This window comes from Elgaria multicarinata, chromosome 2, assembly GCF_023053635.1.
Source record: "Elgaria multicarinata webbii isolate HBS135686 ecotype San Diego chromosome 2, rElgMul1.1.pri, whole genome shotgun sequence".
In the NCBI taxonomy this organism is placed as follows: Eukaryota; Metazoa; Chordata; class Lepidosauria; order Squamata; family Anguidae; genus Elgaria; species Elgaria multicarinata.
Genome location: NC_086172.1, coordinates 172,243,249 through 172,270,652, shown reverse-complemented (window position 1 = coordinate 172,270,652; position 27,404 = coordinate 172,243,249). Strand labels below are relative to the sequence as shown.

Here is a 27,404-nt window from a genome sequence, read left to right as displayed (position 1 = left end):
TTTGGTCACAACTTATTATGCTTCCCTGGAGGTATTAAAGCAGAAGATCCAGCTTCTACTTAAGTACTTCCTGTGAGGAAGAATACATTCTTGTGACCAAAGAACCCACACAGCCATCCATCAGGGATGCTGCGGTAATGCATTGCAGGTCCTACACTTAGCAGGGGCCCAGACTATATGACCTCTAGGGTCCCTTCCAACACCATGATTCCATGATTCACACATGTACACTAACTTCAGCATGACAGATAGAAACATGAACAGGTGTGCCATGCAGTAGACACCATTTATGCAAAGACTAACTTTTGTTACTATTTTGCATGCTTAGTATATTCTTGAACATAGGAAGCTGTCCTTTATCCGGTCACCCTATTTCTCCACCTAACCCAGGATTGACTATGCTGACTGGCAACAATTCTCTGGGGTCTCAGATGCATCAGAACATAAGAGGAGCCATGCTGGATCAGACCAAGGGTCCATCTAGTCCAGCACTCTGTTCACACAGTGGCCAACCAGCTGTTCACCAGGGACCCACAAGCAAGACATGGTGCAACAGCACCCACTTAACCATGTTCCCCATGTTCCCCAGCAACATGGCTACTAGCAACTGATGGCATAGAGCCATCAGGGCTAGAAGCCATGGATAGCTTTATCCTCCATGAATTTGGTCCATCCCCTTTTAAAGCCAACTGAATTGGTGGCCATCACTACACCTTGTGGAAGTGAATTCCATAGTTTGACTCTGCACTGTGTGAAGAAGTCCTTCCTTTTATCTGTCCTGAATCTCCCACCAATCCACTTCATGGGATGATTCCATTGAAGTCTAGTATTATGAGAGACAGAGAAAAATGCCAAGAGAAGGGTCTTTTCCATCACCTGGTCCTTTCGCTGGAGATACCTGGAATCAAACCTGGGGCCTTCTGTGTGCAACAAAGCCTGTGTTCTCGCTCTGAGTTGTAGCCCTTCTTCACAAAACTGAGCTGGCCATGCCATGAGGAAGGGGGTGGGCATTTCTACGGCCTTTCTGGGATCTTTTGCAGCACTGTTCAAGGGAACTTGGGGGGGGGGGCAGGAATTGAATCTGTGACCTTGTGCATGGAATGTATGCGCCCTGCCACTGACCTGTGTTCAGCTATAAGACCAGACAGGAGGGGAAATGTGTTCCAAAATGGTAATTCTTAAACTTTTTCCCTAGGGGTGTGCACGGACCCCCTGATCCTCTTCGCGCCAGATCCGCAAGTTGCGGATCGGGCCCGCTCCGCCCCGTCTTGAGCTGCCTAGGGGCCACTCCGCTCTGCTGCAGAGCTGTGGCTCTGAATTGGAGCTCCGCAGTGGTGGGGAGTGGTGCCAGGGAAGGCCCCCCTCCCTCCTCCCCCTTACCTGTGTCCGTCCCGGCCCATCCCAGCTTCACTAGAGCCCGTGGCTCAACCAGGAACTGTAGGCCCCGATTGCAGCCTACACTTCCTGGTTGAGCCGCGGGCTCTAGTGAAGGTGATGACAGGCCGTGACAGACACAGGTAAGACCCCCCTCCCCCTTGCCCCCTCACCTGGTTTTGCCACCGTCGCCGCATGGGCGGCGGTGGTGACAGGGCCAGGTAAAAAAAACCTCCCTCCTCTCCCTTACCTGCATCCATCCACGGTCCCGCAGCTGCTTCAACTGAGCCCGAGGACTCAACCAGGAAGACCAGGCCGCAGTTGCGGCCTAGTCTTCCTGTTTGAGTCCTCGGGCTCAGCTGAAGCAGCCGCAGGACCACAGACAGATGCAGGTAAGGGAGAGGAGGGGGGGTTACCTGGTCCTGCCACCATTGCCGCGTGGGCGGCAGCGACAGCGGCAGGGGCAAGTAAACCCCCCTTACCTTTTTTGCGGAGCTCCGATCAAGGCGAAGGATCCACCTTCACCTCGATCCACTCTGCAACGCTCCGTGACTCCCCCGATCCTCTTCGCCTCCACCTTAAGGGGAGGCGAAGCCCCCCGATCCGCTCCTGCTTCTCCCGTCCTAGGAGAAGCAGAGCACATCCCTACTTTTCCCTCCCTACTGAATAAATTTGGAAGAGGAAAACGGAAATGAGTTCTCATCAGGGCTTCCCTACGAGTGGAAGCTGGTGGCTGCGATGTCAGTGAATCGGCTCTGGGTTTCAATCAGAACCAGTCAGAACTCTAAAGGACCTATCCAAGGTGCTGTACTAATCCCCAAAATACGTTCCACACTTTGGAGAGTTCCTTTAGAGTTCTGACTGGGGCCATAGCTAGACCTAAGGTTTATCCCTGGATTGTCCAGGGGTCAAACCTGTTCTCATCTAGGTGACACACAGGGGATCCAGTGCTCAGGCAGGGGCGAACCCTGGATGATCCCAGGATAAACCTTAGGTCTAGCTGTGGCCTGGATCTGATTGAAACTCAGAGTAAATTCCTGGCCCCACTGACATTAGAGCCACCAGCCTCCACTGTCCTGTTCCCAATTCATACACAAGCCTCAAAATACAATGGAAGTCTCATTCTGGACTGTTGGGGGGGGGGGGGACCCAAGACGTGTGCCCTGAAGATGACGGATTAAAATAATAAACACTTCCACTGCAGCGAGTCCCGTGTAAGCAACTGCCTGCCAGAGTGATGAAGCGGCTCTTCAGACACCATCAGAGGCTCTGCGTTGCACGGAGGTGGGAATATAAATCCAGCCCTGCCTATCAGCACCATTCTGAGCATTTAACAAATCAAGCTGCCGCTCTCGCTCCGCGCAAGACGTTATCAGAGGGCCGTTGTTCTGTTTCCCTTCCCGGCTTCACCTTCCTTCACTGTTTAAAGAACAGATTTGTTGTACATTGGATTCCCATTACCGGTTTGTCAACCTAAAGCAGATAAGGGTTAGGGAGAATCTTTCCACTGGGGACGGCGCGTTCATTAACTGCCTATCATAGAGTTTGGGGCATCTTTATCGGAATTCCTTCCTGCTGGCCCTTGACTGCACCAATAGTGTAGATCCGTTGCTGTCAGCTAGATTTCTGTATTTCTTATGCTGGGCCTTCCTATCTGTGTGGGGAATGCAGCTGTTTATCTGGAAGTGGGTATTCGATCAGTTGAATGCAAGGCATGGATCAAGGCCTTTAAATGGTGGCTACAGTTACACTTCCTGGCAGTTCCTGGTAAATAGCTCTTTTTACTGCTCTCAGATCCCTATGTCACTCATTGGATGAGAGAGATGGAGAAGAAGTTACTTAGGCTAGGCTTCTCTGTGGAAGTTGTGGACAACTATGGGCTTCAGAAGGCCCGATCTCTTGCTGTTCAAAGATTAATAGTCCTAGGCCTTAGCTAAACCTCCCTGTTAGTCCACGATGGAGGGGTGAAGATCTCGCGATGGTTTTATTGCAAGATCCCCCTTCTTGCATACATGCGGCACATGAAGACCTCAGAGGGAGAGGTGTTGCGGCCACCATTTTTAAAATTTTCTTAAAGAGGCAGCAGCGGACGACCGCTCATGCACAAAATGTAAGTGTTTTTTTAAATATATATATATATTCTCCCTGCTCCCTCCACCCAGTGCTCCTGAGGAGCTCTGTGCCCCATATGTGGGTCCCAGCTCCTCACGAGTAACCACGAGGAGCCAGGACAAACTGCGGTGCCCGGCCACATGTTCCACGGTCTTGGGCTCAGCTGAGACCGTGGAAAAACCAGGCCTGAAGGGGAGGGCAAGATCCCGGGGCAAGGGAGGGATCATCCCTCCCTGATCCCGGGATCCCCTGTGTGTCATGTGGACACACAGGGAGGGTCCTGGGGATCACCCCAGGATAAAGCCCCGTCTAGCTATGAACCTAGATCTACAGCATTTAAGAACTGCTGCTAACAAATCTTGCTCTCCATTGCTGTATAATAACTTCAATAACTACAGACTCGCTGCAGCTTCATATCTGTACGCGTTAAACATTCCAAAGTACAGAAGAGTTTTTACCCTTGCTCGCTTTAATGTGTTGCCATCAGCACTACTAGAAAGACAATTTAGTAAAATCCCAGTTAATGAACAGATATGTCCCTGTGGCTCTGGAGCACTAGAATCTGTCGAACATGTCGTTTTGCATTGTATTCATTTGTTTAAGGGATGTGTCCTCCCATGTTACTGAAAGGGTCTCTAAGTTTCTTATGACCTCAATGCAAATTAGAAAAATAACGTTGCAATCCTCCTGAGAGAAGGGACTTCACAAAGCTGCTTTTTGTTTTTATGTCACTTTTTATCAATCCCTGTATGTTTTATCTTGATTTTCCTGATCTGCGACCATAATAAATAGTAATTGCTGTCAGCTAGATTGACCAGCAGGCCATTTTTGAGGAAGTGGCAGGGATGGGATAACTGATCCATCCCACCTTCCTGTCGTCCTGTTACGTTGCTCTTCTCACAAGCTCCCCCATCTAGCTCAGGGAATGCCCCACCACCACCACCACCCCGTAAGTGATTTCAAACTGTAAAAGAAACAATGCCCTTCATTCAATGCTGTCGTGAAGCCATCTTTATTCTGGTTTTGGTTACATCGCCATAGGCTTTACACGAGTCCTGCTCCTTTCTCGCTTTTTTGGGGCCCCTCCGTGCCCTCATCACAGAAGGGCTCATGAATAATGCAAATGTGGCTCATGAATAATGAAAAAACCCTCCAAAATTTGCATGCGGTGCGGTCCCGCCCCCTCCCTCGGATGCCCCAATTGGCACCTCCATCCATTTCCCTCTCTTCTGTGGTGGCAACAGCCTAACCATGAGGCTGCACCCAGGGCCTCACACTTTCACCCCACACTGATTGGCCGAGCAGGGCTGTCCATCATCTCACTGGTGGAGGAGCTGCTCTGCCTGCTTGGCGGGAAGGAAATTAATTGCTATTAAAGCTCAAGCTTTGAACTTTTTTGAACTTTCAAAATTTTCAGCATGTCTACACTGCCCAAGCTTCAGTTTAAAACAGAAATGAGCAAAATCGGTGTGGTAGATCTTGAGTGATAAGCCTTACACTACCATGTTCTTATATAGATTACCTTATTTGAAATATTTTTACACTTCCTTCCTAGGCGAAACATTTTTATACCTCCTCAAGGTGGTTTGCAAAGTAAATAAAAATGTAAACAATAAAATATAAAACATAGCTAACTCACCAATGGCAGCCTAACCCTTTAAAATATTATTCTTTATTTATTTCATTTATATCCCACCTTTTTTCCTCCAAGGGACCCAAGGTGACATACATAATCCTCCATTTTATCCTCACATCAACAACCCTTTGAGGTAGGTTGGACTGGCCCAAAATCACCCAGTGGGTTTCCATGGCTGAGTGGGGACTAGAACCCGGATCTCCCAACTCCCAGTCCAACACCTTAGCCACTACACCACACTGCATTGTATTAAAAAGCAGGCTGGAATATCCAGGTCTTTAAGGCTTGTTAGTTGGGATTCAAGTAATAATACAAAACTATTTCCAACCCGGATTGATAACCACTGACAGCCTTCATTACTGGGCAACCCAAACATTTAAATGAATAATTATTAGTGATTATTTTTTTAAAAAAATGGGAAAGATTGACCAGTTTTAAGTCCCACCACTTTTAATAGAAGAGTTAGACAACTGTTTACATTCCTCCCATTGAAATGAAATGGATTTATAAGAGAGCAATCCTATGGCTCCCCTACACAACATCTAGGGGGTGCATAGGATAGTTCGTATTCTTGGCTCTGAGGTCGGAGACAGAGCTCTGACCTCAGATCCAGAAGTCTGAGCTCCCAACACTTCACCCTCACAGCTAGTGTGGACAGAACCACGCCAGCTGCCTCTCTGAGGTCGTAAAAGGGGCGGTTCTGTGGATGGGGAGGGGAAGGGGATTTTGGAGGCCAGCTTATAAAGAATCCTCTGTTGCTGTCCCGCCCCACCCCCACCCCCCAGGCTCCTTCTCTCCCACTCCGCAGAGCCCCAGCTAGATGGGCAAAAAAGCCTCTGTGCTCCTCTCGCTCTGTATAGGATGCCCATCAGTCTTTGCATTTGGAGGCTGCCAGGCATCCTAGTAGGACTGTGCCCAACAGGATTGATCTGGGGGCAGGCCATGTACACAGATGAAAACACCCTGCTAGAGTGTGGGCAATGTTAAGTGATAAATGAGATCAGCCAGGCAAACGAAATTCAGCACCTGGTGAGTCGTGCCAGAAGCAGATGAACAGATAAGTAAAGTTTCATCCGCTGCACTTTTTAATTTTTGCATGGAGAGAGAGAGAGATCTGTCTGGTTCTCTACCGACTTCAGGCAAACGTCCAGACAGCTTTGTTAGACAGCAGACCTGCTGAGCAGTCAATCTGTCCGCCTTCCTCTGGCTGTTATTGACGAAGCTTTAAAGTGAGATAGATGCAGCACAAAATCCGGGTCTGGTTATTTATTTATTTGCTACATTTTTATACTTGCGCAATAGCCGAGGCTCTCTGGGCAGTTCACAATTTAAACCATAACATACAGAAAATCAAAACATAACATAAAGCTTTAAAAGTTTAAAAAATATCATGTAAAACCAAAATAAATCCAGCAGCAGGTACAGCCTAGGAAAAGCCTGTGTGAAAAGATATGTTTTCAGGAGGTGTTTAAAGGATGCTAGATTTCCCCCCTTCCAAATCACAGAAGGGAGGATTTTCCAGAGGGTACCGCTACAGAGAAGGACCGCTGCAACAGTTATAAGTTTGCTTGGCCTTTTTATTTATTTATTAGCAAAATGCCTGACTTCGGGATGACCGTTGTGCCTTTGCAGGACTGGCGCCAGCGCCTCGGCATAGCAGGGCAAATGCCAAGGCACTGGGGGGGGGGGGGGTCTGTATCAACTTCAGACAAACTTTCTAACAGCTTTGCTAGCCAGGAAACAAGTGAGGCACTTGATCTGCTCTGTGGTGCAACTCATGCCCCAAAAGGAGTAAGTGATGGGGGCGTGGGGAGTCGTGCTGTTGGAGGGCATGCCGCAGACAACTTTCCCAGAGGGCCCACAAACCTGGAGCCGCACCTGTGTGCATGCTAATGCAAAATGTAGGCAGAAAGTTGATTGGGATCAGTTGTTAGAACTTTTGGCAGTAGACCAGCAAAAGGTATCTGGCTGCATTCGGACAACACAATAACCAACGATGGTTTTACTAGTCAACCGTCAGTTGAGTGGTCAACGGTTGGCAATTGTGTTGTCTGTTGGGCAAAAAACACCCCACAGTTGACTTTTTCCGGTGGTTAGCGTGTTGTCCAAACTGAGCCAGTGGACTATTTTGCAGGGTTGACTTGACTATCTCAGCTGGCTACACAGTTCCCAGGCAAGAGTGGCCAAAACCATGCCAGCTATTCTGCTACAGCCGGCACTCGCAGAGGCTGCTGGGATAGCACCAGGAGGACTGAGGGAGGAGGGAGGGCAAGGAGAGGGGTGGAGGCTGTGTCACTCAAATGTCGGGTTGACTATTAGTCCACTCAATGCCAGCACCAACCAACCACAGTTGTGTAGGAACATGTTGTGTGCAGAGTACCCCCTAGATAAACAACTGTGAGTTCACTATTCCCACCACTGTTGACTATTGTGTTGTCCGAACGCAGCCTCTAACTCTCCGTTAGGAAGATATCATGGCTCAGTGGTGAAGCCATCTGCAACTTTGCCTGACATTAGTACAGCCCCACAGGGCCTTGGCATTTGTCCTGCTATGCCAGATGCTGGCACCAGGCCTGCAAAGGCACAATGGCCATCACAAAGCCAAGTCTGTTGCATCTAGAAGGCCATAGGTTCAATCCCTGTTGTCTCCAATGGCTTGTTGTTGTTTATTCGTTCAGTCACTTCCAACTCTTCGTGACTTCATGGATCAGCCCACACCAGAGCTTTCTGTCGGCCGTTGCCACCCCTAGCTCCCCCAAGGTCAAGTCTGTCACCTCCAGAATATCATTCATCCATCTTGCCCTTGGTCGGCCCCTCTTCCTTTTGCCTTCCACTTTCCCTAGCATCAGCCTCTTCTCCAGGGTATCCTGTCTTCTCATTATGTGGCCAAAGTACTTCAGTTTTGCCTTTAATACCATGAAGTCCCTCAAGTGAGCAGTCTGGCTTTATTTCCTGGAGTATGGACTGGTTTGATCTTCTTGCAGTCCAAGGCACTCTCAGAATTTTCCTCCAACACCACCGTTCAAAAGCATCTATCTTCCTTCACTCAGCTTTCCTTATGGTCCAGCTCTCGCAGCCATAGGTTACTACGGGGAATACCATTGCTTTATCAGAGTGGACAATACTGAGCTTAAACAACTGGCAGCTAGATCTTACTTCAACCCTGGCAATGGGACGGTGTCCTCCACCACAACTGGGGGCATCAGACTGGCTTAGCAGGACAGGTCAAATCACTCACAGACACACACAACTCTGTCCTATAAACAGGGCTGCAGAACTACCGTATTCTTATATAAGAAGTCTTTTGCACCAGGCTCTGGTTGATAGATTCCAGGGTTCCAGTAAAAAACCAAAAGGCAAAGTAGATCCCCCCCCCAAGCCTGACATCGGCATGCCCCTGCTGCCCAGCATGCTGGCAGGGGATGATTGGCAATGTAGTCCAACACATATGGAGAGCATCCAGTTGGAGAAGGCTGCTGCGAAGTGTGTATGAGGGATGTTTGGAACTGGATTTTATGTATATAGATCTATATGTTCAATGTCTCCCTTTGTATTTGCTCAGTGGGTAAAACACTGCGAAATGTTCAAAGTCCCGTTTTCTTTCTCCGTTTCAACTAGCATGAATTCCCCATGCTCTTTAATTCTGAAATCTGGCTCTGGGGTATAAAAACTGAACGCATCATCTCCACTTCATCTACATCGCCCAAGCTGCATAGAAGCCCTCGTTCGCTCTGCATGCAGTGGAGGTCTACGGAGGACATCACCCGATGCACATTTTTAAACATTGCCCTTTGATGTAACTCTTTGACAGAGAGGCTTTTAAATTCTCTCTATCCTCCCAATAGTAGACAAGCTAACTGCCAACTCACTTCTGTCAAGCTTCAATTATTTCAGCTAATAAATTAGATATCTACCCTTCTGCAGCAGAACTTCCTTCCTTCCTCCCTCCTTTCTTTTGAAAACATAACTCTAGTTATAACATTAATGAGACTGCCTATGTACTGTGATCACCTTTAGGGGTCCTTGTCCAGACACCCCCATCAGGTGAGGTGAGTTGAGATGATATGAGGCAGCAGGTCTTTTTGGTGGTGGCACCCTACTTGTTGAAATCTCCCCTCAGGAAGGCTTATTCTCATTTCTTTGGGAATTTTAATACTTTTTCCCTGGCCTTTAAATGATTCATAGTTCTGTTTCAGCCTTCCCCCAACATGGTGCCCTCCAGATGTTTTGGACTGCAAGTCCCATCATCCCTGATGGCTGACCATGCTAGCCAAGGCATATGGGGGTTATGGTCCAAAACATCTGGAGGCACCAGGTTAGGGACGGACTCTTGCTTTTTTATCATTAATACTCTCTGTATTTTCATCTTGGATTTTTATTTTCATTATCAGCCACCTTGGAAAGATTTATATTGGGTTGGATACGTTCATGGGAAGGACCAGGATCCAGCAGACGTTCCAGCTAGAACAGGGGTCCTTTTGGTTGGTGGGCACATATGGAATTTTGAGAGAGGCGCTCTCACAAAATGGCTACCATGGGGAGGGAGTCTTACCCATTCAGAAAATAGCTACCATGACGAGCTTTGCCAGTCACAAATCACTAAAACTAGGCTAACAGAAAAATAACCTCCCAAATAAACTACGTCAAAGGCAGAGTTGGTGCCTGAGCGTCAAATCACAACACTGCAAATTTCAGGGGGGTCCCCAAAGATTGCAATGGAGGGTAAAAAAAATTATTTTGCAGCATCTAGCCTCCCAGTTATAATAATAATAATAATAATAATAATAATAATAATAATAATAATAATAATAATATCATCTTATGAAATAAAGAGAGGTGACAAGCACCAAGAGAGGTGTCCATGAGACAGTCTGATCCAGCATGCACTTCTTACGTTCTTATGTTGGAGATCCCAGACATGGAGGAAAAGGAGAGGAAGATGCTTGCCAATTCTCCCTAAGTCCGTCACTGTTCTGGAGGCCCTCAACCTTCTGGAGCAGCTTTCAGGAAGGCACAGGGAGCTCGAAGGACAAGAGAACTGTTTCCTCCCCCACGTTCCTGCAGCAAAATAGCTGGTGGGTGAAGTTTCACCCACATCGTCATCCAAACCATCAAAAGGCACCATATCCATTTCTTAAAGCAAATCAACAAACGTCTACATTTGTGGCCATCATCGCATCTTGACGTCGCAAATTCCGCACATTGGAATTTGTTGCCAGTTCTGGATTTCAGTTGCCAATATTTCAGGATCTGTTCTATGGGATCTCAAGGGTTCTCTGAGCTACTTCTGATCCCGTTTGTGCTTCTCCCAACCCACCCTCTTCCCCTTGTGACATGGATGATTTTTTAGCCCCTTTCGATAAGGAGGTGATGATATGACTCAGGCCTTAGCTAGACCTAAGGTAGGGTGACCAACTGTCAGGAATTCCCCGGATTTGTCCTGGTTTTTGTTCTTTCCATGGTGTCAGGGGGGATTTTCTATAATTTTCAATAATGTCCTGAAATGACACACCTTCCTTTTTAAGGCTGCCATTAGCATGGCAGGAGGGAGTGACATGCTTTCTTGAGGCACATCATTCCCCCACCCCGAGCTCCAATTGAGGTCTTAAAGGGGAAAGTGGGTCATTCGTGGACATTATAGAAAAGGCCCCAATTGGAGTGGATGGTGGTGGGGCAGAATGAAATCCTTTCCCCTCCTCCACTCCAATCGGGTTCTTTAAGGTGGCGGGGGAATAACGTACTTTCTGCAGGACTCAGAAAGCTGCTTCCCCACACACACACTAGGTGTCCTCTTTTTTGGTTTCCCAAATATGGTCACCCTAACCTAAGGTTTATCCCGGGGTCATGCCTGCCTGCTCCCAGGATCCCCTGTTTGTCATTTACATGAACAGGGATGACCCCGGGACAATCCCGGGATAAACCTTAGGTCTAGCTAAAGCCTCAGATGATGAGTCATATTGAGGGATACATCTGTAAAGCTAAACAGGTTTGAGCCTGGCCAGTTACCTGGATAGGAGGTTGTCAAGGGCCATAGCTAGACCTAAGGTTTATCCCTGGATCATCCAGGGGTCAAACCTGTTCTTCTAGGTGACACACAGGGGATCCAGTGCTCAGGCAGGGGCGGACCCTGGATGATCCCAGGATAAACCTTAGGTCTAGCTGTGGCCTAGGACTCCATTCTGCTTTTCTGGTCTCCTGGCTGGAAGAGCAGAACACAAACAAACACACACAAAAACTTCAAGCAGTGAGTGTTGGACAACAATGATCAAACAACCTACCAGTTTAACAGATCAGGCTAGCTCATGTTGCCTCAAATGCCCAAAAGCCAGCAACTGGGAAACTAATAGCTTCATCCCATGTACCTATTTTCCTCGCATTATCCCCTACAGCAGTAAGCTGTCATTGTTTTATTGTTGTTGTTGCTAGCTAAATCACAACCCGGGCGGCAGCGCTCCTAAGTTCTTTTGCATACCAGGAAATGGGTTTAAGGGGGGAAATGTAAAAAAATCATTAAAAAATCAACAGATGACCCAATCTGATTCAAATTTGGTGTGCTTAAAACTCTCCTTAATATCTATTACTGTGCCAATTTTGAAATCTTTATCTTTAAAACGTACGCCGATGTAAGCATTTGTTTAATTTGAAGCTTAAAAGTATCAAATCCTGCTCCTGCGCCCCCAGTGGCCGCTCGGAAAACAACAAATGATTCGCTCCAAAGGTAGTAGCAAAATAGGACGGGTCTTTTGGCTTTATAGCACAATTAAAGCAGGATGCATGGGAGTACTTCATAGTCAAAGCAGATTATAAATTGGAAAACTTCAGAGTCCTTTGCACGCAATTCGCAGTGATTGCACAGTATAACCCTGGTGTGATAAAGCTCTACGCTGATGCTTTTACAGGCATGCCATATGATAGAAATGTCAGTGGTTCGCAAATGTGGCCCCTTTTGCGGGGGTCCGATGGATTCCCGCTGCCAACCTGGCTCCACTTGCAAATGTAGGCATTTCCCAAACTCCGGGAATGGGGAGGCGCAGGGGTCATAAATATTCGCATAACTTCCACGGATTCTGGCCTAATGTGCTTAATTTGCACAATGCGCAAATTACTCAAATTGCAGTCATCATTTGTGCAACTTTGTATCAGGGGGACCCCAGAAAATCTGTGAGCTGGCCCAACTTGATGCCAATCGAAACGGCCCAGCTTACAGAGGAACAAGCTTTTGTAAACCGCCCAGAGAGCTTGGGCTATGGGGCGGTATATAAATGTAATAAATAAATAAACAAGCCAACGTCTGGGGGTGGGCGAGCCACTGAAAGCTTGGTGAGCTCCATCCCCCAGGCAGGTTCCTCCAACATCCCCCACCTTGTGATCAGTGAGAATGTTGTGCAATGTCACAAATTGTGCTTACTTACAACGTTCCCTCTGTGCACCCACATTTTTCCTAGGTCTTTCAGGCCCAAATCCAGATTTGGAAGATTTTATTATGGTTAAAACACATAAACACACACACACACACACACACATCCTGATTATGGTTTTATATAGTAGAATGCTTTTCCCCCTAATGAGCCTTAACAAAGGACTATTGTGTGTCCTTTAAAAAGGGAATAGTATTGCTTTGTCCCAACTGAACACCCATCACTTCTAGATTCTTACCAAGATAGTAGGTTCTGAGACAAAGATCAAGACGTTAGAAGCCTCCATCCACCGGAATGAAAGAAGAGGAAGGAAAATGAGTGCAGTTTATACCAATCCAGACATAACCCAAACACACACAGTGGGGAAGTGTCTCTAACCAGCTCTGGGGTCTCAAAGACTTGTATACACCAGTCGGTGTTCTCTTCCTGCCCCGGTGAGCTTCCTTTGATCTCTTGTTACCCAAACAGCACCAATCAGTGAAGTTCAACTGTGCCCTGGTGATGAGATAACAGAAGATGACCTATGTCAACTGAAGGTTAACTTTGTTTGGGGAATACGAATATCCATCCAGTGAAGAGCATCCTGTGACCTGCAGGACATCAAACTGAATTGTCACACAAGGATCAAGTGCTGGTGTAAACTATTCCCAATGAAAACAAAGCCTACATTGGTTATCACCCTTCCTTTTGCCACTCATCTGACTACCTTTCTTGTCTCCAAAATTAGGAACATGTCTAAGGTACAAGGATACGTCGAACATTACTCTGTAAAGCCGGGATGGGCAACTTTCTACCAACCCAAACACACTCCTTGGGGAAGTGTTTGGGCCTACAGCTCCCATGAACCCCCACCATTGGCTACACTGGTTAGGGTTGATGGAAGTTGTAGTTTAAGACATCTGGAGGGTCACAAGTTGCCCACCCCTGCTGTAAAGCTCCAAGAACATCAGTGACCCTGTATAAATAAATGAATGTCATGACCAACAGTTGGGTGGCAATGTGCTGTACATAAGGCTACCTTTGTGCCTAGTCCGGAAACTTCAACTAGTTCAAAATATGGCAGCCAGGCTGGTCACCGGTACACCAAGGGGTGACCACATTACACCAGTTTTAAAATCTCTTCACTGGCTGCCAATTAGTTCCCGGGCGAAGTATAAAGTGCTGGTTATTACCTTTCAAGCCCTACATGGTTTTGGGTTCAGGTTACCTGTGGGATCACCTCACTCTGCACCCTCAGGTCCTCTGGGAAGAATTTACTTCAGCCAGCAAAAACTAGATTAACAACTGTTACCCAGAGGACCTTCTCTTCAGCCACTCCCAGATTGTGGAATGGCCTGACGGGAGAGATTCGTCAACTTAAGTCTTTCTGAATTTAAAAAAGCTATAAAAACTGATCACTTCTGGCAGGCCTACCAGGTCGAATTTTAAGATGCCTGGCTGTTATTTTAATAATGTATTAGTTTTATGTTTTTAATCAGTTTTATGTATTTTATAGTATTTTTGTATTTGATGTTGTACCCCGCCTTGATCCAGAGGGAGAGGCAGGTAAGACATAAATAGATGATGATGATGATGATGATGATGATGATGGCATGGTATTCCCTTTGGTCACTGGCACAATGAAGGTGTGGTAATGAGCAATAGCTTAAATGGCTATATCAAGGCTAGATAAATACATGAAGGACCGATCTAATCAACGGCTTTTAGCCATTATAGCTACCCTATTCCTTCGATTCTAAGACACACTTTTTTCCCCATATAAACATCTCTAAAAATGGGATGCGTCTTAGAATCGCGGGTGTGTCTTTGGGTGTGTTTTTCTGTTGGTGGTACTGTTATGGAAAAATAACTGATTTTCCACTACTCCCTTCTCCCATCTCTTCTCTCCCATTCCTTCTTCCAAGATCCCTCATTTCCTTTCCCAAAATGCCACCCTTGCTTGATTTCTAAGTGATTTAGATGAGAAGAATAGACCCCCTACTCCCAGGTAGGAGAGAAAAGTCCCATTTACCTATTTGGGTAAGGTCTCTTACTCAGGGGTAAGGACAAGCCCTAGCCGCTGGTTAAATCACCAGGCGCTTGACACAGACACACACCTCTTATTTCCTTTCCCCATGGCTCAGTGGAAAACCAGGGAGAGAAATAAGAGGTGGGAAGCTCTCCCATCCAAAGGAATGTCAGGCACCAAGGGAGGGTGAAGCAGGAAGGTTTCTGCCACATAGGCAAGGTGGGACAGGAATGTCCCAGGGGACATTGCGAGGGAGGAAAAACCAGGGAGGGAGTGATGGACAGGGATTAGTGAAAGACAATGGAATAGGTGACAGGAAGGTCCCAGGATTCATTACTAAGGGAATCATGTGATAATGGAGTTTGCAAAGTCAATAGGGTCTCTCACCCATCTGGGCATGTCAAGAAAACAAAGAGGAAGATCAGCTGTGACGATCTGAGCAAGCAACCAATTATTTGCATACAATGTTTCCCCCCTGTATAAAATGAAACGTAAACTTCTGTTCCAGGCCCTTTCCCTTACATTGACAAGGGAGAGGGACCTTTGTACAAAGAGAATTTTGGTACCTGAGGTGGAAATAAACTTTCCTTTTGAAAACCTGCAATCAAAAGGTTTTTTTTATTTGCCTCAATTGGTTCGTATTCCACAATGTTCCACATATGTGAACCGCCCAGAGAGCTTCGGCTATTGGGCGGTATAAAAATGCAATAAATAAATAAATAAATATTTAACAGTACTGAAATTAGTGTGCGTCTTACAATCGATGGCATCTTACAATCGAAGAAATACAGTACATGGGATCCCAGGTTCACAGTCAGTGTCATTCTATCTATTTCTGATTTTCAGGCTGCAAGTGCCATTACTTATTGTGAAGGTTTGAGGCCTACACAGGCTTGGGTTATGTTTAAGCCTGAAGGCCCAAAAATCTCCTGATGGGAGGGGCCATTCTTGAGTTTCATTTCCCCCCTAAAGGAGTTAAGTTTCATTTCCCCAGTTTCAGGTTACCTGATTGTTTGGTTTCAGTTCTGGGGAAGGATATAAAAAGGAGTGGAGTCAACTGTACAAGAGAGAGAGAGAGAGGAAGAACTAGAGAGAGAGCTGCAGAGAGAGCCTTAGAAGAAGAATAGCCAGGAGAAGGCTGGAAGGGACTCTAGTAGGGTGACCCTATGAAAAGGAGGACAGGGCTCCTGTATCTTTAACAGTTGCATAGCAAAGGGAATTTCAGCAGGTGTCATTTGTATATATGGAGAACCTGGTGAAATGTGTCTAGGGTGACCAACTGTCAGGATTTTCCCGGATTTGTCCTGGTTTTTGTTCTTTCCATGGTGTCAGGGCGGATTATCTATAATTTTCAATAACGTCCTGGAATGACACACCTTCCTCTTTAAGGCTGCCATTAGCATGGCAGGAGGGAATGACATGCTTTCTTGAGGCACATCATTCCCCCACCCCGAGCTCCAATTGAGGTCTTAAAGGGGAAAGTGGGTCATTCGTGGACATTATAGAAAAGGCCCCAATTGGAGTGGATGGTGGTGGGGCAGAATGAAATCCTTTCCCCTCCTCCACTCCAATCGGGTTCTTTAAGGTGGCGGGGTAATAACGTACTTTCTGCAGGACTCAGAAAGCTGCTTTTTGGTTTCCCAAATATGGTCACCCTACACAACAGTTAAAGGTGCAGGAGCTATACTAGAGTGACCAGATTTAAAAGAGGGCAGGGCAACTGCAGCTTTCACTGTTGTGATAAAGAGGGAATTTCAGCAGGTTCCCCATATATACAAATGACCCCTGCAGAAATTCCCTTTTCAATACAACTGTTAAAGATACAGGAGCCCTGTCCTCCTTTTCATATGGTCACCCTAACTTAGGGTGACCATATGAAAAGGAGGACAGGGCTCCTGTATCTTTAACAGTACTGTAGAAAAGGGAATTGCAACAGGTGTCAATTGAAGTGGGTGAAATTCCCTCTTCATCACAACAGTTAAAGCTACACTAGCTATAGTAGAGTGGCCAGATACAAAAGAGGGCAGGGCTTCTGCAGCTTTAACTGTGTTGATGAAGAGAGAATTTCACCCTCTTCAATTGACACCTGCTGAAATTCCCTTTTCTACATTACAGTTAAAGATACAGGAGCCCTGTCCTCCTTTTCATATGGTCACCATACCCTAACTCTAGGCCAAATCCTACAGGTGAAAGAGTAGCTAGGCTAGAGGAAACTGCGTTTTTATTTCTTTTATGCCTTTTAAAGCCTTACAGCTCTATTTGAGTAAATGCCTTAAGTTTATCTGTCTTTGCCTTATTGTCATATAATCTAGTAAATATTTGTTGTTAAAACCTGGTGTTCAGGAGCGTCATTTACACTACGCCTAAAGCCTAACCCCACGTAGCTAAGAGAGGAAAGTAAAAACTTGATATCAGATGAGAAGGGCTCTTAAAGAGGCAAAACATCTTTAAGGAGCAGATCAAGGGGTCCAGATAAAAGAGGAACCTTGACACTTATGTAGACAAAACAACAATGACCATGTAAAAGAGGAATGTAACAGGCTTGGAGGAGCCCTGAGGTTTGCAGACAAACAAAAACTTCTTTAGATTAAAAAGAAAGAAAGAAAACACTTAAGGGAGTTGTGGAGGAGAACACCCAAAACAGCACAATAACAACTGAAGCTTAAATCTATGAATCCAGCCTGCAGGTTTTGCAATTTTTCTGAGCAATGCAAACCAACTTTTCACTTCAGGGAGGGTTGAGAAAATTTTCACGTGCCCTAAGGCGCATGAGCAGTTTAGCACAAGAGTTCATTGTTTATTTTATTTATGTATTTACAATATTTATATACCGCTCCCCATTCAAGATAGAATCAAATAGAATCGAAGAATAAAAACACATTAAAAGTACATTTTTAAAAGAAACAAAGTGCAAATAAAACCGTGTGCATTAGTGCTAGTTTGCATTAAATAATGTGCTTTAAAGCAAGCGGAACTAAATTATGGGGAGGGGGAGAAAAACATGATTCCGTCAATGAGTGGACGATGGAAGGAAAGACACCTGACAATACGTGGAACACAGATGGAAGGATTAAACAAAAACTGTACATCCCTGCTCAGAAGCATCTAACTGGGGAGGTAGGAACAAAAGGTTGCTTTACTAGATGGACCCCAAGTCCAGAATGGTTCTTTGAATATCATTATGGTTTCTCCTTTCTGCCCCTGCCCCCCCCTGCCCCTGCCCCCCCCCAATCTATAACTTCTGCCTTTCTTTTACAGTAACTGTGACCGTCGGAGGCCGACAGCATTTGCTTGGGCTTTATGACACTGCAGGGCAGGTAACGTGTCTTCAATATATATATATATATATATATATATATATATATATTCATTTCCTTTCTGTTTTCTGTGATGAAAAATGAAGGCATTTTGCCTCCTCATGGCTGTAAAAAAAAAAACTTTTCATTTCCATTAGGGTGACCCTATGAAAAGGAGGACAGGGCTCCTGTATCTTTAACAGTTGTATTGAAAAGGAGATTTCAGCAGGTGTCATTTGTATATATGGAGAACCTGGTGAAATTCCCCCTTCATCGCAGCAGTTAAAGCTGCAGGAGCTATACTAGAGTGACCAGATTTAAAAGAGGGCAGGGCAACTGCAGTTGTAACTGTTGTGATGAAGAGGAAATTTCCCCAGGTTCCCCATATATACAAATGACACCTGCTGAAATTTTCTTTTCAATACAACTGTTAAAGATGCAGGAGCCCTGTCCCCCTTTCCATATGGTGCCCCTAGTGAGTTCGCTCCCAGCGGAAGCTGGTTTCAGGCAGCCGGCTCGGGTCGACTCAGCCTTCCATCTTCCCGAGGTCGGTAAAATGAGTACCCAGTTAGCTGGGGGAAAGGGAATCACGGCCGGGGAAGGCAACGGCAAACCACCCCGCTATAAGGCCTACCAAGAAAACGTCAGCGAAAGCTGGCGTCCCTCCAAGAGTCAGTAATGACTCAGTGCTTGCACGAGAGGTTCCTTTCCTTTCCTTCAATGGGGCTTATGATTGGAGCAGGACCACCACCACGCCATCTCATCTGGGATGTGGCAGAGGCCTCTTGGCATGAGTTCCAAGGGGGCTATCCTGTCTATGTGTCATTAAGGACACAATCCTTTCTATGCTTGGACAGGAAAAAAGTCTTACTGGCCAGGGCATGCTGGCAGTTGTAGGGCTTTTTGCTGTCTAAACATGCATGGAATTATGGCCTTAATGACACATGGATAGGACAGCCCACTTGGAACTCGTGCCAAGAGGCCTCTGCCACATCCCAGAGGCAATGTGTGTGTGTGTCGATGTCATATCCTGTCTTTCCAGCTTTGTTTCAGACACCCCAGTGCCCCACATTTCACCTCTTAGAATGGGAAAGTCTTGAATATTTAAAGCAGATCCAGGTACCCAACCACAAGGCCCAACTGTGGATCTTATAAAAGCATCTAGCGCCATCTAGTGGTTTGTCTAAGAAATTCATTTTGCAATTAGTTCCAGAGGACTGAACTCCGTTGTCATTCACCCTACAATGGAGAACCCTGATCTAGCTGTAACTGTAGTTATAATCTGCCTTCGGATCTTCCTGCCCAACATGGGATTGCTGGAAGGAGGGGCACTGCAGGTAATGTGTGGCGCTGTGCTCCCTCCGAGCTTACAGTTACAAAGATCTAAATAGGCATTATGATATAGACACATCTGCTGTTAAAAACAGCAGCTGCATGTCCAGTTTTCCACTCACCTCCATAATCTTTGGTACGGCTTACCTGTGCTTAGAAAATGTTATGTTCTTCGGCTAGCCGATTACACATAGCCAAAAAGGAGAATATGTATCAACAACAGCAATGAGAGAGAGAGAGAACGGGACATTATTGCATAATGTTTGTATTAATATGTAGAAGTGCAGATTTAGAAATAATACCTACAACTTAAAGAGAAATACAATACAACTTACCATAGTAGGGAAGACTGTGACCTGGTGAGATGTTATGCCTCCTAAGTCTGCTGTCCAGGTCCTCTTGTTGGGTAACTTCAAGGTCCTTGTTCTCCTTTCTCATGGTTCTTTATCTTTAAACTGGACATGGTCTGGACAGCTTTTCAAACAGGGCGCACCTTCAAATAGGGGACTGTCCTCTGGCAGCCCTTCTGTAAAGTAGGACACCTGTCCCTCTCCCCACACCAGAGGCAGTCCATCATGTGGATTTGTGATAGCAAAGTCAGAATATCAGGACGCTGTTAGTAGCCACGAGGCTGCCATTTTTGATGGCAGCAACATGTTTATCATAACATCCAGTTTGGCCCTTAGGATATAGCCCTATTCAGGGGGGTTGCCAAATGTATGGGGGCGCAAACTGTGTCAGAGGCATGGGGTTGGGTTGGCCCCACTCCCAACACTCCCTTCCTGAGAATCTCCCTTCAGTTCTTTGCACTGGTGGATAGGGTGACCATATGAAATGGAGGACAGGGCCCCTGTATCTTTAACAGTTCCATAGAAAAGGGAGTTTCAGCAGGTGCTATTTGTAAGCATACAACACCTGGTGAAATTCCCTCTTCAGCACAACAGTTAAAGCTGCAGGAGCTATACTAGACTGACCAGACACAAAAAGGGCAGGGCTTCTGTTGTGATGAAGAGGGAATTTCACCAGGTTCTCCATATATACAAATGGCACCTGCCTCAAATTCCATTTTCTATAAACTGTTAAAGACACAGGAGCCCTGTCCTCCTTTCCATATGGTCACCCTACTGGTGGATGGGGCTGTTGCACATGTAACACTATGCAATTTGTGCCCTCGTGCATTGGGTGAACAGCTGCCTGGGACTGATGTCTATATATGAGGCACTGGGAGGTTTGGTGGGAAGATAAGGACTTTTCTCTTTGAAAGTCTGGCCTTGCAATAACCTGGGCCAGATCTACACCAAGCAGGATACAACACTTTGAAAACGCTTTGAAAACGGTATATGTAATGTATCCTGGGCCTGAACAGTTGTCAAAACCATTATAAACTGTTATAAGCAGTAGTGTAGATCCTGCCCTGGATAGCAGAGCAAGTTAAAGGTAGAACCATTGGGGGGGGGCAGCAGACATTTCCTTGCTGTTGCACAGCTGTCATTTACATCCTTTTGCTCTCTGACAGGAGGACTACAATCAACTAAGACCCCTCTCCTATCCCAACACCGACGTGTTCTTGATCTGTTTCTCGGTGGTCAATCCGGCCTCATACCACAACGTCCAGGAGGAATGGGTACCAGAACTGAAAGTCTGCATGCCCCACGTGCCTTATGTTCTGATCGGAACACAGGTAAATGGGCGGCAGACAGCAGAGAAAAAGCCGCGTGGGGAAGGGCGGAGGAATCTGCAAATGAATAGCAGGGTGGGATCTTCTAAATCCAGGCCCTGAGCAAGTCTGTCACAACACAGCCCCCTGAATCCGTTTGCAATCTGAATGTTGCAACGGTCACTTAATAGCCTCACATAGCTGTAATACTCCAATTCAGTAGTGGCCAGAGACAGGGCCTTTTAAACCTTGGCACCCTACCTCTGGAATTTCATCCTGAGGAGGCTCATCCAATGCCGTCTTGTTTTCTTGCAGCAACATATTCAGCAAGGCCTTTTAGATGGATTACTTTGATGTTTCATTTATTTATTTATTTATTTATTTATTTATTTATTTATTAAAACATTTGTATCCCGCTCTATTATCACTGGGATCTCAGATATTATATATATATATATATATATATATATATATATATATATATATATATTTGCTAACTTCTAGATTGACCTTCGAGATGACCCCAAAACCTTGACGCGGTTACTTTACATGAAGGAGAAGCCCCTGACTTATGAACATGGCATCAAACTGGCTAAAGAGGTACGGTTTCCGTTAAACCTAGTTATGAGACAGCAGTTAATATCCTGCATTGAGCAGGGGGTTGGACTCGATGGCCTTGTAGGCCCCTTCCAACTCTGCTATTCTATGATTCTATGATTCTATGGGCAAAACTAGAACAAAGGCGGAGTCATTCACTGAGGATGCCATAGATCTTGATAGATCAGCCTGAAAAATCCAAAAGGATATCTGTATATAAAAGTGTTTGTCATTTCAGGGCTGGATGCTCCGCTCTGTACTTTACTTTTACTCTCAAAAGGGTTTGCTATGACATGCCTTACATTTATTATGGGCTTTCTTTAATAGGGGCTTTCTTTACACCTGGGGTGGGCAACATCCAACAATTGGTGGGTTGCATTGCCCGCCCCGCCCCAATCAGAATAACTGGGGGCATACTCCTGACACGGAAGAGGGAGTTTCACCAGGGGCTGCAGGCATCCAAAGGACACCTGCTGAAATTCCCTTTTCTCTGCAACTGTTAAAGATACAGGAGCCCTGTCCTCCTTTCCATATGGTCACTATATGATGGACACTGATGAAAAAAAATACTATCGTTTAAACAGTGGGTGACCATCGGGAAAGGAAGACAGGGGTCCTGTATCTTTAACAGTTGCATAGAAAAGGGAATTTCAACAGGAGTCATTTGTATATATGCAGAAGCCAGTGAAATTCCCTCTTCATTACAACAGATAACGCTGCAGGAGCCCTGCCCTCTTGTATCTGGTCAAGAGGGCAGGGCTCTTGCAGCTTTAACTGTTGTGATGAAGAGGGAATTTCACCAGGTTGCCCAAATATACAAATGACACCTGCTGAAATTCCCTTTTCTGTGCAACTGTTAAAGATACAGGAGCCCTGTCCTCCTTTTCATACGGTCACCCTACTTAAACAGAAATAGAATATATTTCGCTAGAGTGCAGAAGACTGCAACCAGGTGAGCTGTGTGCCTGCTACTGAACCTGCTGTCCAGGTGCTACCTGTGGATGGTACAACTTCAAGACCAGCTCCTCCTCTCCCTTCTGAATGTTCTTTATATTTAGACAAGGCTTGGACTGGACTTTCCTCTATAAAATAGGACACATGGCCACCCTAGCTGTGCACCATCCTTGTAAGCTAGGCCCACCTTAAAATATCCATGTATACCTGTATCTAAACAGCCAGGTAAATACATCTGGGATACCTGAGGCTTCCTAGACATGTGTACACACTTGCTTTTAGATATGCAAACGTTCCTATTTTGCTTCTACGCGTTGCACATGTGTTGCATCAAACACTGTCCTTAACAATGACATTGCGCATAGAAATCATAACATGTAGCGCTACCCCAATGAAGGATGATGGTGACGTTGGGAAGGATCCGACAATACATTCCCACTAGCGCTATTAATGTTACAGTGGTGGAAGCTGACACTTGTGCAACATCAATAGCACTTGTGCTAGTGTGATGGGCTTCTGAGGATAACAAGCACAAGCGTGGGTTTTCACCAACATAACATCAATAGTACTAGTGGGAGCACAACACTGGATCTTTCCCACCGTTCTGTTTCCAACTTTATTTGAGTTTCGGAAGAAAATTAATCTAAGGTCTTGTTCAGACTAAGAGCTTTATCTCACCAGCGTTAATACTATGCAATCACTGTGAATTGCATGCAAAGGACTCCAAAGTTTTCCACCTTATAATCTGCTCTGATTGTGAAATACTCCCAGGCATCCTGCCTTAATTGTGCAATAAAGCAAAAAGATTCGCCGTATTTAGCCCCTACTTTTTGAGCATATCTTCCAAGCCGCCGCTGGGGCACAGGAGCAGGATTTTAAAGAAATGCATAAAGACACCAAAATTGGCACAGTAATAGATATTAGGGAGAGCTTTAAGCATACCAAATTTGAATTGAATTGGGTCATCCGTTGATTTTTTTAATGATTTTTTTACATTTCCCCCCTTAAACTCACTTCCTGGTATGCAAAGGATCGCTGTTGCCCGGTAGCAAAAACAACCACAACCACAAAAGCTTAGCACTACGGGGATAATCTGAGAGAAGCAGGTATGTGGGATGAAGCTTTAAAGCAGCCTTCCCAGATGTGGTACCCTCCAGATGTGTTGGGATTGCCATGCTGGCAGTGAATGATGAGGAGTTGCACTCTAACACCTCTGGAAGACACCAGGTTGGGGAATGTCTAAATAGGGAACTTCAACTTGGGCAGGGGGCCACGCACACTGGGCCCTGCCCTCAGCCACTCCACCCCAGGCCTTCCCCCTCAGTGTGGAATAGTTAGGAGTGCAGAGATTGGGATAGCACATGTTAGAGGCAGGGCCAACTCATACGGTCACAGACCCCCTATATGAGTTGGATTTTGCTATTTAGGGAGGATGGGTCTATCAATGGCTATTATTCATGAAGACGAAATGGAGCCTCCATCATCCAGGGCAGTGTACCTATCAATTAGAGAGCCAGTGTGGCGTAGTGGCTTAAGTGTTGGACTGGGATTTAGGAGATCTGGGTTCTAGTCTATGGTGACCATATGGAAAGGAGGACAGGGCTCCTGTATCTTCAGCAGTTGTATTGAAAGGGGAATTTCAGCAGGTATCATTTGTATGCATGCTGCACCTGGTGAAATACCCTCTTCATCACAACAGTTAAAGCTGCAGGAGCTATATTAGAGTGACCAGATACAAAAGAGGGCCTAGCTCCTGCAGCTTTAACTGTTGTGATGAAGAGGGAATTTCACCAGGTGCAGCATGCATACAAATAACACTGCTGAAATTCCCTTTTCTATGCAACTATTAAAGATACAGGAGCCCTGCCCTCCTTTTCATAGGGTCGCCCTGTTCTAGTCCCCACTCAGCCATCGAAACTCACTAGGGCAGGATCTACACTTCTGCTTATAACAGTTTATAATGGTTTTGACAACTGTTCAAGCCCAGGACACATTACATACACAGTTTTCAAAACGTTTTTAAAGTGTTGTATCTTGCTTAGCATAGATCGGACCGTGACTTTGGGCCAGTCACAGACCCTCAGCCTAACCTACCTTGCAGGGTTATTGTTGCAAGGATAAAATGGACAGGAGGAGGATTATATATGCTGCCTTGGGTTCCTTGGAGGAAGAAAGGCAGGATGTAAATGTAATAAATAAATAAATACCCATTGCTGAGGAAGGATGTTCTCTCTGAGAGCTGTTCCTGCTTAGGTAGGCTGACCATATGAAAAGGAGGACAGGGCTCCTGAGTCTTTAACAGTTGTATTGAAAAGGGAATTTCAGCAAGTGTCATTTGTATATATGTAGAACCTGGTGAAATCCCCTCTTCATCACAACAGTTAAAGCTGCAGGTGCCCTGCCCTCTTTTAAATCTGTTCACTCTAGTATAGCTCCTGCAGCTTTAACTGTGGTGACGAAGAGGGAATTTCACCAGGTTCTCCATATATACAAATGACCCCTGCTGAAATTCCCTTTTCTATTCAACTATTAAAGATATAGGAGCCCTGTCCTCCTTTTCATAGGGTCACCCTAACTTAGCCACTTTGGGGAACAGGATGCTAGACTAGATGGACCATTGAAGTGATCCAGCAGTGCTCTTCTTATGTCCTTACCATCATCATCCGTGCCTGTTTTCCTCTCTCATTCAAGATCGGAGCCCAGTGCTACTTGGAGTGCTCAGCGTTGACTCAGAAAGGTCTGAAGGCCGTCTTTGATGAAGCCATACTCACCATCTTCAGCCCTAAGACCAAGAAGAAACCTTGTGTCAAGTGCTGCGGCAGCTGTACGGTCGTATGACGGCACCTGGATTCCAAGTGGAGCTCTGCTGGGCTTCTGGCCAAAGCATCCTTACGTTCCAAGCCGCACCTGCACAGAGGGACATGACCAGGAAGGAGCCGTTTCATTAAGAGGCTCCTCCCGCATCTGTGATTCCTCTAAGTGCATTCCTGTAGCCTTTTCATACCTTCCTCGCCTTTTTTTCTTAACCACTCTAGAGCTGTATATACAATAAGGATGTCCATTGCTGGGAAATCCATTTCTTCTTTGACTGGCCGGAATTCTGCAACGCCTATGACTCGCTTTGTTTCTGCGAGCCGAGCTGAGGGCTGTTCCTAGAAGTCCAGAAACTTTTTTGCACGTTTGTGGGGTGGGGGAGAGGTTCTGAAATTTCTGCCGATTTCCGAGCAAATGCGCAAGTTACGGCCGAATTTGTGTAAACCCCCGAAATTGCAGAACCTCAAAAAAAATGTGCAAAATTGCCAGAAAACCTGCAAACTCACTCTGAATGAGTCATGCCAAACCAAATGACTCAGCCTCCCGAAACAAAGTCCGGGAGGTCGTGCCTAGGAAAACATGTCAACTTCCACCCTCAGAAAGAGATTTCTCTGACATCCCTAATTTACAAGCACTCAGGCCCGTATTGCGGCAGTTTTCCGTGAGCAAGCCAGCTTATAAAGCAAAGACGCTAAGATAACTCTTCCTGCAGTTCGGATCCATGACGTGCCTGAAGGAAAACTAAAGTATCCAAAGATCCTGATCATGCAAAGGAGCCAAAAGAACCCGGATTCACCACTTGTGACCTACAGAAATCAATGATCCAATCGGCTCCAGGATAAATATGCAATAAACAGCCAAAATGCATAGTCAACTCATTAGGGGTTGCTTTTATTAAGATATAGATGAAATGTAAGAGACCTGTTTGAATTCCATCTTCTCGAATGTTCCCAATTTTCAAACGTTGCTTTTTTTAAAAAAAAAAAGACATGGAACTGAAGACACATTTACTGTATTTTTAATTCCTTTTATATATTATTCAGCATAATCCAAAGAGAGAAGCCATCAGAATGTATCGGCGTGTTACCCTTTGGCGTGTTGGGATGCTCTCCTTACTCAATGTAAAATGGAGCCAACTAATGTTGTATTTGTAAAACTTGTTTGGAATTCACACCGGCCAAGCTTCAATGGGAGCTGCATGGATGCCCTGTGATCTATGACCCCACCAACGCCACGCCCACAGGATTCATTTTTATTTTTACAAAGCCGTGGCTGACAGAAAATCTCTGAACTGCTCTTTCAGCAACCCACAATTCAAGGGGCGGTTTGGGGACTGAGCACAAACATTTTTCAAAAGGGAAATCGGGGTCATTAGTCAACACACATACACACACCAGGAGAAGGGGTCGCTCCAATCACCAAAGTGCCTTTTTTTCAATGCAAGGAGGAACACCATAAAGGTGGTGGCAGTGTGGGCTCCAGCTTTTCAGACCGGGGGTGGGCGGTAGTGCAAGTTGCCCCCGTAGCTGCTCTTCTCTGAGGAGACTCCCCCCGTCCTCATCACTGTTGCTGGTGCCCATTCATCAACCTGGTATCCTATGGAAAGGAGGACAGGGCTCCTGTATCTTTAGCAGTTGTATAGAAAAAGGGGTTTCAGCAGGTGTCATTTGTATATATATGAAGTAGGGTGACCCTATGAAAAGGAGGACAGGGCTCCTGTATCTTTAACAGTTGCATAGAAAAAGGAATTTCAGCAGGTGTCATTTGTATATATGAAAAACATGGTGAAATTCCCTCTTCATCACAACAGTTAAAGCTGCAGGAGCTATATTAGAGTTTCTAGATTTAAAAGAGGGCAGGGCACCTGCAGCTTTAACTGTTGTGATGAAGAGGGAATTTCACCAGGTTCTCCATATATACAAAAGACACCTGCTGAAATTCCCTCTGCATCACAACAGTTAAAGCTGTAGGAGCCCTGCCCTGTTTTGTATCTGGTCACGCTAGGCAGGGCTCCTGCAGCTTTAACTGTTGTGATGCAGAGGGAGTTTCACCAGGTGCTGCAGGCATACAAATGACACTGGCTGAAATTCCCTTTTTTGTATAACTGTTAAAGATACAGGACCCCTGTCCTCCTTTCCATATGGTCACCCACCCAGAGGGAGAAGTGAGTAGAGGCTGTTCTGAGGCGAGTACTGGAGGAGCAGCA

General features: G+C 45.8%; 1 protein-coding gene across 1 annotated transcript in view; it reads left to right on the top strand.

The window, feature by feature from the left end:
* Positions 1-25,990, top strand: part of RHOJ (ras homolog family member J) — an 85,272-nt gene extending 59,282 nt beyond the window's left edge. Inside the window, exons 2-5 of the mRNA XM_063118159.1 lie at positions 17,807-17,865; positions 20,693-20,857; positions 21,338-21,433; positions 25,076-25,990. Of these exons, the coding sequence (XP_062974229.1) occupies positions 17,807-17,865; positions 20,693-20,857; positions 21,338-21,433; positions 25,076-25,222 (467 nt within the window). The 3' untranslated portion in view covers positions 25,223-25,990. The remainder of the gene's footprint in view (positions 1-17,806; positions 17,866-20,692; positions 20,858-21,337; positions 21,434-25,075) is intronic.
* Positions 25,991-27,404: the final 1,414 nt, after the last annotated feature.